General features: G+C 38.9%; 1 protein-coding gene across 1 annotated transcript in view; it reads right to left on the minus strand.

The window, feature by feature from the left end:
- The window catches only part of MYRFL (myelin regulatory factor like), a 53,354-nt gene that overhangs the window by 16,793 nt on the left and 19,795 nt on the right, over window positions 1–16,766 (minus strand). Inside the window, exons 9-13 of the mRNA XM_089524130.1 lie at window positions 16,350–16,460; window positions 15,534–15,624; window positions 8,112–8,312; window positions 7,160–7,268; window positions 4,592–4,701 (exon numbers count right to left, since the gene is read on the minus strand). Coding sequence (XP_089380256.1) covers window positions 4,592–4,701; window positions 7,160–7,268; window positions 8,112–8,312; window positions 15,534–15,624; window positions 16,350–16,460 — 622 coding nt within the window. The remainder of the gene's footprint in view (window positions 1–4,591; window positions 4,702–7,159; window positions 7,269–8,111; window positions 8,313–15,533; window positions 15,625–16,349; window positions 16,461–16,766) is intronic.

The following is a 16,766-nucleotide window of genomic DNA, read 5'->3' on the forward strand; positions in this document are numbered from 1 at the left end:
TCCCAAGCATTATTGAGGGGGTGTGTGGAGGGGTTATAAACTCCCAAAGTTGTCAGCCATCATGGTTAGTAGCCATGGTGGTCTGTGGAGTTGTCATTTAAAAAGAAAAATTCCTAAGCTCCCAAGTAACCATTCAGACTTCAAGGTTCTAATGAAAAGCTAAGTAGATTCCCCCAGTCCTAGGATTGTTTCATACTACATAATTATGGCACCATGATAATAGTTTAACTGCCATGGTTGCATCCTGTAGTATACTAGGCTTTGTAGACTGGCAAGAAACTAGATCTTTCTCTCTGGCAAAGAATTCTAAATATCTCCTCAGATATGGAACCATAGCAGTTAAAGTAGAATAATAGCACTATAATTGCATAGCGTCTGCTCCCAGACTAGGCTAATATGCTGAAGTCTTCATGCAGGCCTTCTGTGTGAATGCCACTTTCAGTGATGCATCTCTTGAGTCAACATCAAGGCTGTTACAAACCCAAACAAAGCCAAACAGATTACACCCTCCATAGAAGATCAGGAATAGAATGTGAAGGAGCCAAAGCAAGATTTACACAGACACAACCAAATTAACTCCAAGCCCTCTGCTGGGCAAACAGTCATCATCATTTTTTAAAAGCCTATTTGCTTTCCTTGCTTTCTCGTTTCTTGTCTATGACCGGGAGCAATTCATATAATTCCCTCCCTCCAAAAAGAATTAAAATTTAGGTTGAGTGAATGTGGGCTAGGTGAATTTGAACACATGGATAAGCAACCACATCACAACATTATGCTCCATTTGGATACAAATACTTCAAAAGAGATCAGAGGGTAGGCAGAAGATTGGGGGAGTCAGTCTATTTCTGGTGCACATTGTGTTCTCCCATATTCACCCATAAATACATCTATGTAAGTCTTGTCCGCCAGACTAATCTGGTACTTTCAACTTTTTTCTGTCAAATATCTACATTTTATAATATATTTTAGTATGTCTTTTGAACTATGAATGATGTCAGGACATTTTGGAAATGTAAAGCTAATGGCTTTGTTGTCTGCTCATTCATTCAAGAAGTGTGGTTACATCAGTTTATACTAGAATTCACAAACCCTGAAATCTTTCCTCCAGAGGGATTAGAACATCCACAATCCACTGACAAGGCTGAGGAGGCTGAGAGCAATGGTAGCCCAAAATATTGGGAGGCAGGCTGGGGGAAGTAGGTATTTTATCAACCTAGAAGGAATAATATCTTTCTCTCAGCCCTAAAGCATACCTCACAATAGTGGCATAGAAATCAGTGCACGGTCTGCTACATCTGAGGATACTGATTCTTTTCATAAATGTTTACAGAGCTTGGAAGGTACCACGTTTCCCTCATTTTGTGGTATAAAGTAACTTCTTAGTTACATTTATAGTTATAGGGTGTTGCCTTGCTAAATGGTGGTGTGAAGGAATATCACACAATTCAAGGATAGACTCATGCTGTACCTTATATGGCTTCCTCATATAGTTATGGGTCTTGAGGGGACAATGATGTGGATGGGAGGAGGTTGTGTGTAGTACTGCATGCTAACAGTGTGTAGTATTATTTCTTGCTTTATAAAAAAATAGCTAAAAAGCAAGACTAACAAGTAAATTTTAGCTGCATTCTCTATGCAGCTGGGTGTAATGTGTGATACTGCTACTGTTATTATATAGTATGATGTTTTATTTGTATTTTAGCAGAAGGAGGGAGAGCTAGGGGATTGGGATCATGTTACTACTGTTTTTAAATTTTATATTGGACTGTTGTTACCCACCTAGATCCTCGAAAGGGAAAGGCGGGATGCAAATAAATATTTTGTTGTTGTTGTTGTTATTGTTGTTATAAATCCCAATTAGAACCTACCCAGATGATGTTTAAATTGTGAATTTTAAATTAATTTTTTAAAATATGAATTGATTGTTTTAATATGTATTTGTCCTTTTAAACTGTTTTTAATTGATGTTGTGTATTAATCTGTTGTTTTTTCTCACTTCAGTCCATAGGGAGAGGTGGATAGGAAATCATCATCATCATTGAATAAAGTGAACATACATAAATATTCACTCACAGAAATAGTCTGGTTGGAACTAACAATTGGATTCAGGATCCATAAAGCAATGATAAGCATTTTGCTAACTACCAGTAACTATTGCTTGGGATCCTGGAACTATAACCTTAAGTGACCATAACTATTGTTCTTTAAAAGTAACTTCCCAAGATCTGGTTACATATAGACTGTGAATAAGCAGTGCCTTTATTGCAAAATTACCTTTTGCTACTGCTTTCTACTCTGTCTTACTCATCAGGAAAAAAAAAAGTATATTTTCTTATTTCTACCTAGAAATGCAGCCACTCATATTGGCCAAGTAAGGAAGGGGCAGAATATGCAAATACCCCATAACATCATACTATGTATAAATCCCACATTTTATTGAACTACTTTCCCATGCTAATGTGTAACATGAAAGCCACCATTTAGACTTTGAATAAAGTTGCTATTGTTCTATCTGTTGTTAAACTACTGCAGTATGCTTAAGACATACAGAACTACCATTGTAAATGGCACACAGAGATGTTTTGCTGGTAGCCACAATCTTCCACCACATGCAATATGTAGCATAAACAAATCCTATGCAGAATGTAATCCTACACAATTAACAGATAGAAGACATTTTACACTTTGTTTACTGAAGTGTTATCTTCAAAACACTTATGTACAGTACTTGGAGCCATGAAACTCATGATCTGGTCTCTTGCCTTTTGAATAAATGGAACAAATCCGCTCACTTTCCTACTTGAACGTCAAAATCATGTCCAAATGCTAATAAAAGGATAGCCTGTATAAAGAGAAGAGGGTGGATAGATTTGTTTAGCTGAAAGATCCAATGCAATTCCAAAGCTTGGAACCAATTTAGGGCACTTATAAATAGCAGGCTACTCAAACTAGCCATCAGAAGGCACTGTGTGGCCATTACAGCCTTTCTCTCATAATGGATTTTTCCCAGAGGGGTTAAAAAGATTGAAGAAGCAGTGAAAAACAAAAGGGAGGTTCAACTGGAGGTCATATGAAGACCCCATAATATTTTGTTGAAGGAAGCCAGGCAATAGTAGGATAAAAGTGTCATCCGGAATCACTCTAAGGGTTCTTCTAGACTGGTTTAAAGCAGTGCCACTTAAAGTAGTTGTCACAGACCGGTGCTAGTCCCTGAGCCTGCTGGTCCATTCTTTTGGAGATCCGTTTGTAGCCATTTATTGGAGCTACATTAATGGTTTTCCAAAAGTTTAAACTGGGTTATGGTTTGCTGAAGTGATCCTTTGGTTTGACAGGAAAATGTTCTCCTCTGATTTTTTTTTTTTAAATTGGGTTTCTTTGTTTTAGAGACATGGCATAGTGCAAAAATAAGAGAGAGAAAGGAGAGAAGAAGGGAACATATTGTTCTGATACGTCTCTAAATTAAAAAGAAACTCAGTTGAGAATTAGAATAAAATGTCACTGTTGCTGGGAATTACCAGAAAATAGTCCAGGACAAAAGAAATATTATTTCGGTTATTTTTTTAATGAAAAGCAACCAAGAACAACAGCAAAAAACACTACAACCTCCTGATACCTTTGTCCCATCTGGAGCAGCCCTAAGACTTTAGTACACCTATTTAAATCCTGTCAAAAAAGGGGTGCCTTTACATTTCTGGATAAGACAAAATTATGATAGAGGTGACAACCTAATAAGGATGGGGGCCAAATCTCTCACAAGGAGAAACACACACCTGCCACAGACCACAACAGGCTCAAAAGTCAAACAAAACGGGAGAAGTGATCAGATGACTACTTCCCAGTTTAATATTTTGTGTTATGCGGTTGAAATGTTGATTCTTCTGTCATCCTCAACATACCTAAAAACAAAACTTTTGTTTTGGTCCCTATATATAGCCCCTAAATTAGGCGCTATGTAGCTTTCATGAATGCAAAACACAGGTTGAGTCTCCCTTATCTGAATGCTTGGGAGCAGAGGTGTTTAAGATTTTGCATTTTTGAGGATTTTGGAATGCCTATATTTGCATATCATACATAATGAGGTATCTTGGAGATGGGACCCAAGTATAAACACAAAATTCATTCGTTAAATGTACTTGCTACTTGCTTTCTATTATCTTTCATATACACCTCATAGACATAGCCTGAATGTAATTTTATACACAATATTTTAAGTTATTTTATCCATGAAACAAAGTTTGTGTACACTGAACCCTCAGAAAGCAAAATTCTCATTGTCTCAGCCACCCATGTGGACAATATTGGATTTTGGAATATTTGGGGTTCAGAACTCAGGATAAGAGAGACTCAACCTGTAATCACGAGGGTGTATCTCTTGGTTATGTGTTCATAACTGCCCAACAGGATCCTGGCCAGAATATAAAAACAACCATTCCATGCCAGGGCCAGCCACTCCAGGCTCAGTCTTCAGTTTGCTGGCAATTTGGCATGATCCTGTTTGGGCCAAAAGGGGAGTAAAGGAATAGGAAAGGGAACTCAAACCTCATTTGTTGTGCTGTTAAAAAAAAGTGTCGTGAAAAAGCAAAAAAATTACCTTATCAACCATGAGGAAATCATCAACTTTTTCTCCATTTTCACATATAACATTCCCAACAGATCTCACAGCTCTGGGTAAAAATTCTTGCACTTCCTGCGCAATGACTCCTGTTTACAAAAACACAGACATGAGTGCAATCAAGAGCAGAACAAAGATCCACAGAGGTCAACTCCTGTACTTTTTCCTGGACTAACCAAAAGAGGTCAGTATTAGCAAAGAACCTATGGTATATCAAAGATGTTGCATAAGTTTATGTCTCAGTTGTACTACGCCATCTTTTTATAATATTGTACTGCTGTACAACCAAATGCGCATTATGCACTGATGCTCAATGAACAAGCACATACACCCTTACTACAGTATGTGCAACAAGGCACAATGTGAAACATGCAATGTGCGATAATGTATGTATGCCTTGTGTTGTTGTTATTGCAGAGGTTGATAATCCTTTCCACCTTTCACAATGACCAACCGTTCTTCTCTCCAACCTTACTGTTGAGCTGCTTCTGTCTCCCACAGCCACTAATCACCACTGGAGAACAGGGAGGGATTGCCTGGCTCTATTCCTGTAGCCAGACACAGAATGATTGTATCATCATCTGAGACCTCTGGAGGACCCCAGCAGACTTCAGCAGGTGATTTGGGGTGTGTGCAGATGCCCCTTTTATAGTCACATCGAGGCCATGGCAACTGCACACCGCAGCCCCGATCTGGCCTTTCCAGGGCACAAAAAGGAGCCGCAAAAAGTGGATCCTTTTTACGTCCTGGAAAGGGTGCAATAGCCATGGTGCTGCGACATTACAGTGCTCCTTCAACACTGTGTCATGCGGACACAGCGTCAGAGGAGCACCATGACACTGTGTGCCCTGCGGTACGGCACATGGTGGCATGCCGCCCTGGGGGCAGAAGTGGGACATGTGTCATATGAACACTCCATCCCCAACCCAGCCGTTAAGTCTGGTCTGCACAGGGACTTAATCTTAATCTTCTTTGTCTGCCTACAGGGACAAAGCCAGATGCTTCACTTTGTCTCTGCCTACATGCCTCCAAGTCATCTATGGTAACCCCCTGAATGTCATAGAGTTTTCTGAGGCAATGGAAACTCAGGTGGTTTTGCCACTTCCTTCCTCTGAAATATAACCTATAACACCCGGTATTCATTAGCTTTCTCCCATCCAGGTACTAACCTGAGCTAAGCCTGCTTACCTTCCAATGTTAGACAGGACCTGGTGTTGGTCTATGTGTGGCTCTTTGAATTATTTCTCCCAAGCCCAAACCATGATTTAGCCCACATATTATGTACTTTATGCTGATGCCTGACCTTCCTGCTTAGTGGTGGCATTAAAATTGTGGAATGTGCCAAAAGTGCCCAACCAAAGTGCCAGGAAAATTTATATATTTATTCTCATGTGTTAAGGTACAATTGCACTGTTTTACAGTGTATTTTATGATCCCAGGAGCCATTTAGGCCTAAATAACAATGATTTAATTACAGTAGGACCACTGAATCAGTGGGAGTTTGGTAAATCAAAGCATATGTGAGTTCTGAAAATTCAATAGATCTTCCCGTTTGGGACTAAATTGGATGTATACCATAGTTTAGTATGTTCTCCTTACATTTACACTTTAATGTTTATATTCACTCTTTCATTTTGATTTAATAATAATAATAATAATTTGTTTTATTTATATACCGCTATTCCAAAGATCATAGCGGTGAACAGCAAGTAAGCTAATTAGCAAGTAAGCTAATTTGCCCCCAACAGTCTGGGTACTCATTTTAGCGACCTCGGAAGGATGCAAGCCTGAGTCGAGCTTGGGCCCTTTTGCTGGTCTTGAACTCGCAACCTTGTGGTTTTGAGTTAATGGCTGCAGTACAGGCATTTAACCACTGCGCCACTAGGCGCAAATCTATTCCTTGTAGTTTAAGATCTATTTTAAACCTTTCAAAAATTTGCCTATGTCCAAACCAATCTAGTTTATAACCCTTGCTATTTAACTCTTTCTGTGTTTAAATTTCATATCTGCCAAGTTTGTCTTTTTAAAAAAGTTTCGCATATGTTAACCAATTAGTAGCTTGCCTTGTTTCAATCCTTTGGATAGCCTCTTGTGGCAAAAACCAGGGGGGAATTTTGGGCATAACTCTGAATTTGTACTTGTTCCAAATCCTCAATAATGCTTGCCTGATATAATGTGTGTTAAATTCCTTATTGGCCTTGACTTTATCATACCCAAGATAGGCGTGCCAACTAAAGAGCAGGCTATCGCTTTCTAGTTTGAAAAGATCATTATTTTCAAGTAAGATCCATTCTCTAAGCCATGTGAAATAAGACACTTCAAAATATAGTTTTAGATTTGGTACTCCAAGCCCTCTTTCAGAGGATGCAGGGGAATCCATGTCAAAGGCAGTATAAAATACCAATAATTATTAATTAATTTAATCATTGTGTATGTTTAAAAACAAAAGTGATTGTAAAGAACTTTACAAGTGAAGAAGAGGCCAAGGTGTATGTGAGATCTATATATGCCTGAAACTCTGGGATAGGGGATTTATTGACTGAGTACCTGTTTGGTGGATCTGGTTAATTCCCACAGCAGATGCAAATTCAGGCTTATAGTCATATTCAACCAACCTCATCTGCGCTATTCTTCTCAGCTGCTCTTGCGTATCAACCTAATTGACCAAAACAAGACTTTAAATGTTAACATATTTAACATCTATTCATGTTAATGACTTTAATGTACACATACTTTGGAAGTCTGAGATGGCTGCAGTTAATTTTCCATATTGATATTAGCCAGTATGCCTCCTGTATAGCCAATACATCTTAGAATGAACGCAAAGCTATTTATCCAATGGTAGCTTTGTATAAACCCTCACCACTACAGTCATTTTGTGCTACTTACTATCACACACTCCCAGCTACTCCTACTTCTTTCTCAACACACACACACACCCCAAAAGGATAAACAGCCCTTCTTTCAATGAACTTGGCACTCTAAATGGCAGCCTCCCCAGCCACCATGGCCACTTGGATTATGGGACTTGTAGTCCAAATAGTAACTTTTCTAAGCACAGGCCTGAATAGACAATACTGTGACAAAAGGGACAAGTTGCCTGACATCCTAGAAAGCAGTGTTCTGGATTTCTACCCATTCTGCTTGACTGGCACTTTACTAGTTGCTAACTCACGAGCAAAGCTTTTTTTAAATGGAATTTGCAAGTAAGCACATAAAAACAATTTAAAATACAATTGCACTAAAACCATCTTTAAAGCTCCACCCACAATTGCAAGCACAAGCAGCAAGAGTTAGAAGGACTTTCCACCCTCCTTACTGAGTTACAATAAGGACATTTGGAAAAACAAGGTCATCAAGGCCCAGAGCCAAAGAAAGAGTTGGATGCGCATCTTCAGGGACAGAATCCAAAAGAGATGAGGTTCCACTGAAAAATCCCTGTTTCTTTTAGACATCATATATGCTGCTGTAGTTATGGTTATTTATCCATTGCACTCACCTCTTGGATATTTTGTTTGGCTCGACTGTCAGATGGATGCATGACCGCTCCCATAACTTTCATGTTTCCGCAAACAACCAAAGCTTCATCTGGTGTATCTGTGTTAATCCCTACTTGTCCATGACAAATAACCATTTCAGGAACTTGCCCTCGCTGCCAGAATGTATCACTGTCATTCTCAAACTGTCCAGGGTTAGAGGCCTGAAAAGCATTTTAAAGTCAGTAGCACATGGATGGAGAGACTGGTCTACTACGGTGTAAAATTAGTACCAGGCAAAAATAAATTAACGCAGAAGCATTGGGATCCAACATCAGAGTTTTCTTGGAAGGTGAACTCAAGGAACTGAGGTAGTCCCAACTTGAATGGATTCAGTAAGTCCACATGTAGGTAAATCCCACTGATTCAATGGGTCTACTCTAGTAGGGACTACCAATAGATCATACGTACTGAAAGGATATATTAAATCCTGGTTTAGGCTGTCTTGTTCATAGATATTGGATTATTTTCCAAGGCCAAAACATATATGGGTATACTAACTGGTACTAGACTGGAACTATTAAATAAAACTTAAATATTTTGTTTATACAGAGATTTTTTTGTTTTGTTTTTGCTACATGACTTTGTTTGTTTATCATCTTATCATACAAACTCATTAGAAGAGGATTTGCATCTTCTTCCATGTTTGGAAACCAATCAATATACTAATTATTTTCACATTGAAAAGATTATTTATGTGTAGCTTGGGGATGAGAGAGGGGATCTGGAAAATTAACTACAATAAACTTTGTTTAATTTGTCATAAATTATCAATGTTGTCTAACATCCTTTTAATGACATACATAGTTCAATCTAATATAAGGCTGAGTAGGTCTTTGTTGTTCTCGCAAAGATCAGAATTCTCTTCCACAATAAAAAAAAACCCACTGAAAATCCACCTTTTTCATGCTGCCTCTCCTCTGACATGGCCATTTATTGGCCAGGGGAGAACGGAGGGCAAATGAGAAGTGTCTTGTTATGTGAGCATAGCCAGATGCATAATAATGACCCCTGGGGTCCTCCATTGTGGGAATCAATAGGAAGAAAGTGAGTCCTTCAGAAGAGGGAGGGGAGAGGTATAGTTCTGCCATAGGTGAACCTTACAATATGTCTCCCAATGCAGGACCTTTGCCAATGACTGCCTGGGTATTTTTCCAAATAGTTTTATCAAATTTTGAAAGCAACAACAACTGCCCAAGGGACATGAAACCCTTTGTTGTTTAAGCTCACATAGGAATTCTGCTTTTAACTGGGACAAGAGAACTGCTGTGATCATATGAATATAATATTTGCAACATAGCTCTAGGGACATGCAAGACTGCAAACAGCAGTTCTTGGGAAATTACCATCTGCAACACTAAGACCCAGTTCACTTCAATTAATTCAGTAGTTTCTCCCCAAACATACATGATATTATTAAGGATGCTGGTTGACCATATTTTGTTAAGCTGATCACTTGCTTAGGCTCAGAAATGATTGACTGACATGTCCTTAAAGTTAGCCTGCGATTTTGCAGAGGAACATGGCTTTGATGGCTGGGGAAACTTTTCAGACATTAGGAAGATGCAGATGCAACCAGGGCATACAAGCTTGAAGTCCTGAATCATCATCATCATCATCATCATCATCATCATCATCATCATCAAAAACTATAGCCAGGTTTCCAATTCTCAGGGCCTGACCCCCTGAGATTTTTTTTTTATCAGTAGGAATTATTGTTAGGGTTGCCAGTTCTCAGGGACTGGTCTCCAGTTTTTGTGCATCATCTCCAGATGGGAGACAAGGGTGCACATTTTCCAATTTAGGTAGGCTCAGCTCTGAGCAAGAAGAAAGAGCTGTATGCAGTTCTCCAGCTCAGCTGTTAACAGCAGCTTGCTACAGTTTCCAATGATTAACTGATTGGTTGCTGCAACTTTCACAGACTCTCCGGGGTTAAATTCTTGCTTCTCTTCCACTCATTGTGGTGCCTGGCCACTTCCATTCTGCTCTGCTTCTGCTTTCTCATAGAAGTAAGTAGACTAGGTGAAATGTTCTTTATCTCATCTTCCTAAGTAAGTGAGAAAGATTAAAATCCTTTCACCTTGACCTGAGAGCAGCCCTTTTAGCAAATATTTTTGCCTTAAGTTGCAAAAAGAGAAATATTATGTGGGTGTGTTTGACTGACAAACTATGAATGAATGTAATTGACATTTAATGCATAACACCTAATGACATCACCATGGTTCATCTCTAGGCCTCAGATTTTATTCTAGAAACCTCAGGGTCTGCGATGATCCTGAACTGGAAATCCTAACTGTAACATTATTTGTCACACCTACCCCACCTCTTAGATTCTATTCTATTCCTGGTGAAATTCAAAATACTTGGGTGTGGTTTTACAAAATAAAGACCTAGCAGAGATGTTCCTGGTACAGATTAAAACTGCTAATAATTGTTTGCATGACAACACTGCCACCCACACTTTTGGACTCTGTAGGGATGTTGCTATACAAACTGTCCCGATGTGGGCCTGCACTTAGCAATAGCAATAGCAATAGCAAGTAAATTTCTGTACTGTTTATCGGGGAACTAGCACTCCCTAAGCGGTTTACAATGTGTAAGCCAATTGCCCCCAACAAGCTGGGTACTCATTTTACTGACCTACAAAAGGATGGAAGGCTGAGTGGACCTTGGAGCCCTGCCTGGGATCAAACTCACAACCTTGTAGCTGCAGTACCAGCATTTAACCACTGTGCCACCAGGGCTTCTACTTCCAAAAATGACCAAAATGCCAAAGTCCTGTTCAACACAAGTCTCATCCTCCATGAAAAAGAAGCAGAGCTTGAAAAAACTACTTTGGGGGACAATAACTCTGATAATCAACATAGGAAACTGGCTGCTAATATGCTTCTGGTCTGAATTCAAGATGCTTGCATTGATATTTAAAGCCCTAAACAGATCACAATACAGTGAATCCTCCACATTCATTGTGGTTAGGTGCACAGTGGGAAACCTGCATATTTTAAAAACACTGTTTTTTAACGTAAGAAAACACCTCTCTAGGAATTTCTAGGTCCCCCAACACAATTCTATAGTCAACATCCACCACAGGTTGACCATAGAATTATACTGGAGTACCTACAAATGCCTAGAGAGAATCTCTAGGTGACACTACACCCAACTTCTGGAGAACCTTTATGGTCAACAACTGGAGGACCTAGAGATTCCTGAGAGAACATATTAATCAAATCCGCAAAGAATCAAATCCACAAAAGTCAAAGCTGCAAATGTGGAGGGTTGACTGTACTTGAGGGAACAGCTCTCCCTAGATATGCCTGCCCAAGGATTGGGGTCTACTGGAGCAGACCATCTCTTTGTCCCAACGCTAGAAGAAATACACTATGTGAGGATGTGGAATAGGGTCTTCTCAGCTGTGCACCCTAGTTGCAGAATGCTCTCCCGTTCAAGGCTGGCTTCATTTTGGCACCAGTAAAAAAACCTGCGTGTTTATTAAAACCTTTGGAGCCTAAATTATATACTTCTAAATAGTTATGTGAATGGTTTTAAACTGTTTTAACCTGTCATAGTGTATAATGTGTGTTTATTTAAATTGTTTTTATTGTTTTAAATTGTTTTATCTGCTTAAATTGAGTTTGCTTATATGCTGCCCTGAGATCTAATAATATAGGGTGGGATATAAATACCTCAATTATTATTTTTTTTAAATAATCAAATACAGTTGGCTAGGGGGTCCTGGGAGTTATAGTAAAAAAAAAAAAACTTTATCAAGCTCTATATACAGTTAATGTATTTATGGTGGGAGTCACACATGTCTACAATGTGCTTATAAACATGGGCAGCACTTTCTCTAATCAGCAACATTGGAAGTATAGGCTTGCAGATTTGCGCTTGAATGCACATTGTGGCAGGTGGAAGAGCCTGCTGTCTTCTCTCACAGTGCACACGGATGCAAAGTGTATTGTTTGAGTAGGCCTAAAGAAAGAGACTGACAGCTGTGGAAGGGAAAAACCTTTGGGGGACGTGGTCCACAGCTGGCCCAAGCCATTTTGCTGCCTGAGGGAGAACAACAAATGGAATGTTCATGCAGATAGACACCTACTGCAATAAAGCAACAAATCCCACCAGAATCCCCCTCTCCAGTAAAAACACAGGAACAATGAGCATAACTAACCCTTGGTTGCCCTTTCATGACCCCAAAAAATATACCGCTTGAGGCAGCCACAGTCCCACAGACTGCATAATGTTAGAGCCGGCCAGTAGGGATTCCTAAAGAATCTGAAGCAAGCTAGCAAATATGCTTCCTGCTCCAAGGTTGCTGATTTTATTCCAATATGTTCTGTTTCTGGGTTTTGTAAATAACATAGCAGTGTTATTTGCATCAATATTCCATGGGCTCCCACACTCAAAAGAAGATAAGCCTGTCATCCTGAGTACATTTACTACGGAATAACTGCCCCAAATTCAGTAGGACTTACTACAGTGGGAATAGACTTGTGTGGGAATATGATGTAGGCACTGCTGCATTGCCTTTAGTATTCCCAGATCTCAGGGCATGGCCACTGTTCTCCAGTCCTCAGGGCAAGGACAAAGATTCTGACAGTGCAGCTTTGAAACGTGTATGTGTGTGTTTGTGTGCATGATTTTTTCTTAATTGTTAAGACTTGGTATTTTTTATTATTTGAATGGCACATTCTGTACAGCTGTGGTTGATGTTTAATGTATCATGCTTAGCAATCTCACTGTGGGATGCCCCTTGTAACATTGCCTTTGTAACACATCAGTCCCCATACTCTGTGAGGTCTCAGGTTTTAGCACTGAAATCTCAAGGCCAGAGAGTATCCTAATCTGCCAATCCTGATTACCTCTGAAACTTGTTACCAGTCAGGAAAATAAGGCCAGGGCTATAATGAAGCTAAGGCTTCCAGGGCACAATATCCCATGACTTTCTGATTCGTAAGGAAGAGGATGTCAGCTGCAACCCCCATCTCAGATTTCTCCAAGCATTACTGCAATGTCCATGTGGCAAGGGAAGGAGGATGGATTTTCCCATCAATTATATTTTGTTATGAACTACCTCTGTTGTAATGCAAAGTGTAGTGTGACTTGGTCCTGAATGGGTAATTAAGACACATTGGCTGTACAAACACTCTACCCCTGGTTGAAGTGAAAACTGCTAGAACCATGTTGCCAGCATGAAACAAGAGATTTGCATTTATTTATTTATGGATGGGTTTTCCTTAGGGACATGCCTATGTGTACTGCCAGGATGAGTGCTTGAACTTCAAAATTTTCCATTACACCACCGAATAGGGCAAGTGCATAACAGAGGTGAGGCAGGAGTTGTAATATCACAAGACAAATGCTAACCTTTTGTTACAGTATTAACCTATATTTTTAAAGAATAGAGCACATCCCAGTTTGTATCAAAGCAAATAGCATCCAGAAGCTCGGTATACATCAGGAACAAAAACTGTTTTGTTTTTTTAAAAAACAGTCCCTGCCATCTGTGGTATGCAAAGCCAAGCATCTCACAATTGGAGCATGATCTGATATGCCTGTTAACCACAACTCAATAGGTAGACTTCTAAGCTTTTCCAGGTCTACAGAGAAAATGGAGCATGGGTTTCTCCCTTAGAAAGCAGACACTGCTCTTTGTCACACAAACCACGAATTCCAGATTCACACGATTTTATTTAATCAAGAATATTGCCATTTCCACTTTTAAACCTATGTACAACGGTTTTCTTTAAGCTGCTCAGAATGTGAATGTGGCTTAAACCATTTTATTCTGGGAATAACTCTATGAAGTAAGTCAGGCTCCAAGGTCACTAGGAAGAAGGGATTTGAAGCCAAGATTTAGGGTTTCAGACAGGCAATTGCACAACAATTCTATCTTTCCCTCCTTAGAGATAATGTGACAGTGGGTGCTTGTGCTTCCACATAGAACTTTTAATACATATTTTGTACAGGTCACTAAGAAAATTTTACAGGGCTTCCAGAGAAAATTGCCACTGCTAATCATCACCCCATATTTTATCTCCCTTTCATCTATATTTCCTCTTAAAGGGAAGCCAGAAAGATTCAAATCAAAAGCATAAATCTTGGTGTACATTTTCTCTAGTGCTTTGCTCCCACAGTTTTCCATGATGCACATCACCTTTCGTGCTTCCTTGACCTTTCTCTGTCCACCTATCCTTTCATATAAAGTGTTGTGAGAATGTGTGCACACATTTTGTATACTTGAATGCACACTTTTTTAAAAAGGTTAATTAGAATTCTAGAATTTCAAAGTATTTTAAGTTTAGCTTTTTTGTATTTTTTCTGTGCTAGTCCTCCACCTCTCTTTTAATTTTTCCATTTCAGAAAAGAAGGTGCATTTTTTTTTTTTTGCAGAGGAAAGGGATATACCCAAAAACAAGATGTTTTTAAGAGGATTTACACCCAAGCCAAACATTATAATTAGATAATGTCACACTTTCTTTCTGAAAACTAGAATGTAGAATCAGGCAAAAGTGCTTGGTTTCCTATGTTGTGCTGAGCCACATTTCAAAGAATCAACTTGACTGTCTTCAGAAGAAAAAGAAACAGTCAAAAACATGTCAGCCATCACTCTGCACACGTCGAGGAAAGGAGCACAGAAAGATTCACCATGTCCAAAACATCTAAAATCATGCTCACAACAGTTTGCAAAGAGGATGAGACCAGAGAAGAGATGAGAGGAATGAGAAGATAGGCTAGACAAAACAATTTTATAAAAGTGTTCTGTTGTGATCCATCCATTGATGTGGATGGGATACAGAGGATTTCTTTGCGATAAAAATCATAATGGAAACAAATTGTACTGATGCTCAGTGCAGTTCCATAAGCAACAAAATGATGGGAAAGGAACATATTGTGAAAGAGGGCTTAGGTTTGAAAGTAGTAATAATAAATTATTGTAAAACTCGTTTATTAAAAAATGATTTATGCTTTCACTTCAAAAATGTTTTTAAATGCTTTGGAAGTTACAAATGAAATACGGCAATGGAGAACACACAACCTTCCATAAAATTCTGTCTTTGAGGCAAGGTGAACTCACAATAAAAGCCTCATCTAGAAGCACACAAGATCTACCATTGATAGATGTGTCTTCTGTTATTTGTATCAAAAGGCCAAATAGGCATAACATTAAAAAGACAAAACATATTGTGAAAAGAGCACCAGAGAAGCTTTTCCCACAAAATTTTGAAAACGACAATCTCAGATACCCAATGATACAATGCAGCAGAAAAAATGTATTGGAAATATAGACAGCTTCTGAGGTGTCATGAAATAACCTTCATGTTTGGAATACGTGTTTCTCTTCCCCCACTTTCTTTTATTAAGCAATATTAGCTTGGACTCACCCTGACAATGATCCTTTCTGAGACATGAGCAGCCACCAAATAAGACTGGTCTTGACTGACAGCATATAATCCAGCCACTAGCATGAAGTATCTAAAAAAATTTTTTTAAAAAAGTTAGATCATTTCATAAAAAACATTGATCAGGCTACAAAAGGAAGTCCACTGTTCTATATTTATTTTGTAAGCACTGAATTTAAAAATTGTGAAGGCTCTCCCTAGACATATTATAGCCCATCACTTACATTTCATTTAAATCAAGATTGCTTTATTTACTGATCACAACAGACTCCCCACAACCTCCTTCCATGGATCTAGGTTCTTGTACTGTATACATTTATGGGTACAGCTCAATATTTCTTTTATACTAGAAATATCTAGGCTCTACAGAAGGATTTTAGCCTGCCTAGCATGCCAATCTTAGATATTCAGTACTAATCAATCATTTGGGGACTGTGCCAATCTTGATGCCAACTCTTTCTCATCCAAACAGAAAAACAGAAATTGTAGCGCTATCACCAATAGTGACAGCTCATTGAAGCACAGATACATAAACATATTGTTAGTAAACTGTGGGGTTTGAGGTAAAATATTTTTATATAAGAGGGAAAGGGTGGAGTAGGAGATTAGGAAAGAGTTTTAAATGTATTAAGAACTAGAATCATAAAATCATAGAGTTGGAAGAGACCACAAGGGCCATCCAGTCCAACCCCCTGTCATGCAGGAAATCTCAATCACAGCATCCCAGACAGAAAGCCATCCAGCCTCTGCTTAAAGACATAGTTTGAATGGGTAAAATGATTTTTGTCACACAATCACCTTTGCTCAGGATTAGGCTTTCCTTTCTTTCTCATATTATTTGCTGTTGTTTCACTAAAGTGCAATCTTGCCATGGTTACCTTAGTTACCTGGTCTCCTGGTAAACGGAGTCTATATCAAAAAAGAGAAAGAAAAGTTCACAGTATTAAGATTTGATATTCTGCTTCCCACTTTATTCCCACCATCCCTATTCCCATTGCATCTCTCAATGTTCATCCATCTACAGGTTGTGTTTGTGGTCAGATATGCCAAATCAATTGCACGAATGATGCCAGATAAAATTTTACTTGCTCTGCATTACAACAATTATTTTCATAATTTGTGTTTCCATTTGTAATTGATTGTACTCCTAAATCTTCTATGCCTGCACCTCATTTTCTCAATTCCTTATCTCTTGGTTTCCATCACCCAGTTGAC

Source organism: Sceloporus occidentalis, unplaced genomic scaffold (genome assembly GCF_023333645.1).
Source record: "Sceloporus occidentalis isolate IW3139 unplaced genomic scaffold, rSceOcc1.0.p SCAF_5, whole genome shotgun sequence".
Lineage (NCBI taxonomy): Eukaryota > Metazoa > Chordata > Lepidosauria > Squamata > Phrynosomatidae > Sceloporus > Sceloporus occidentalis.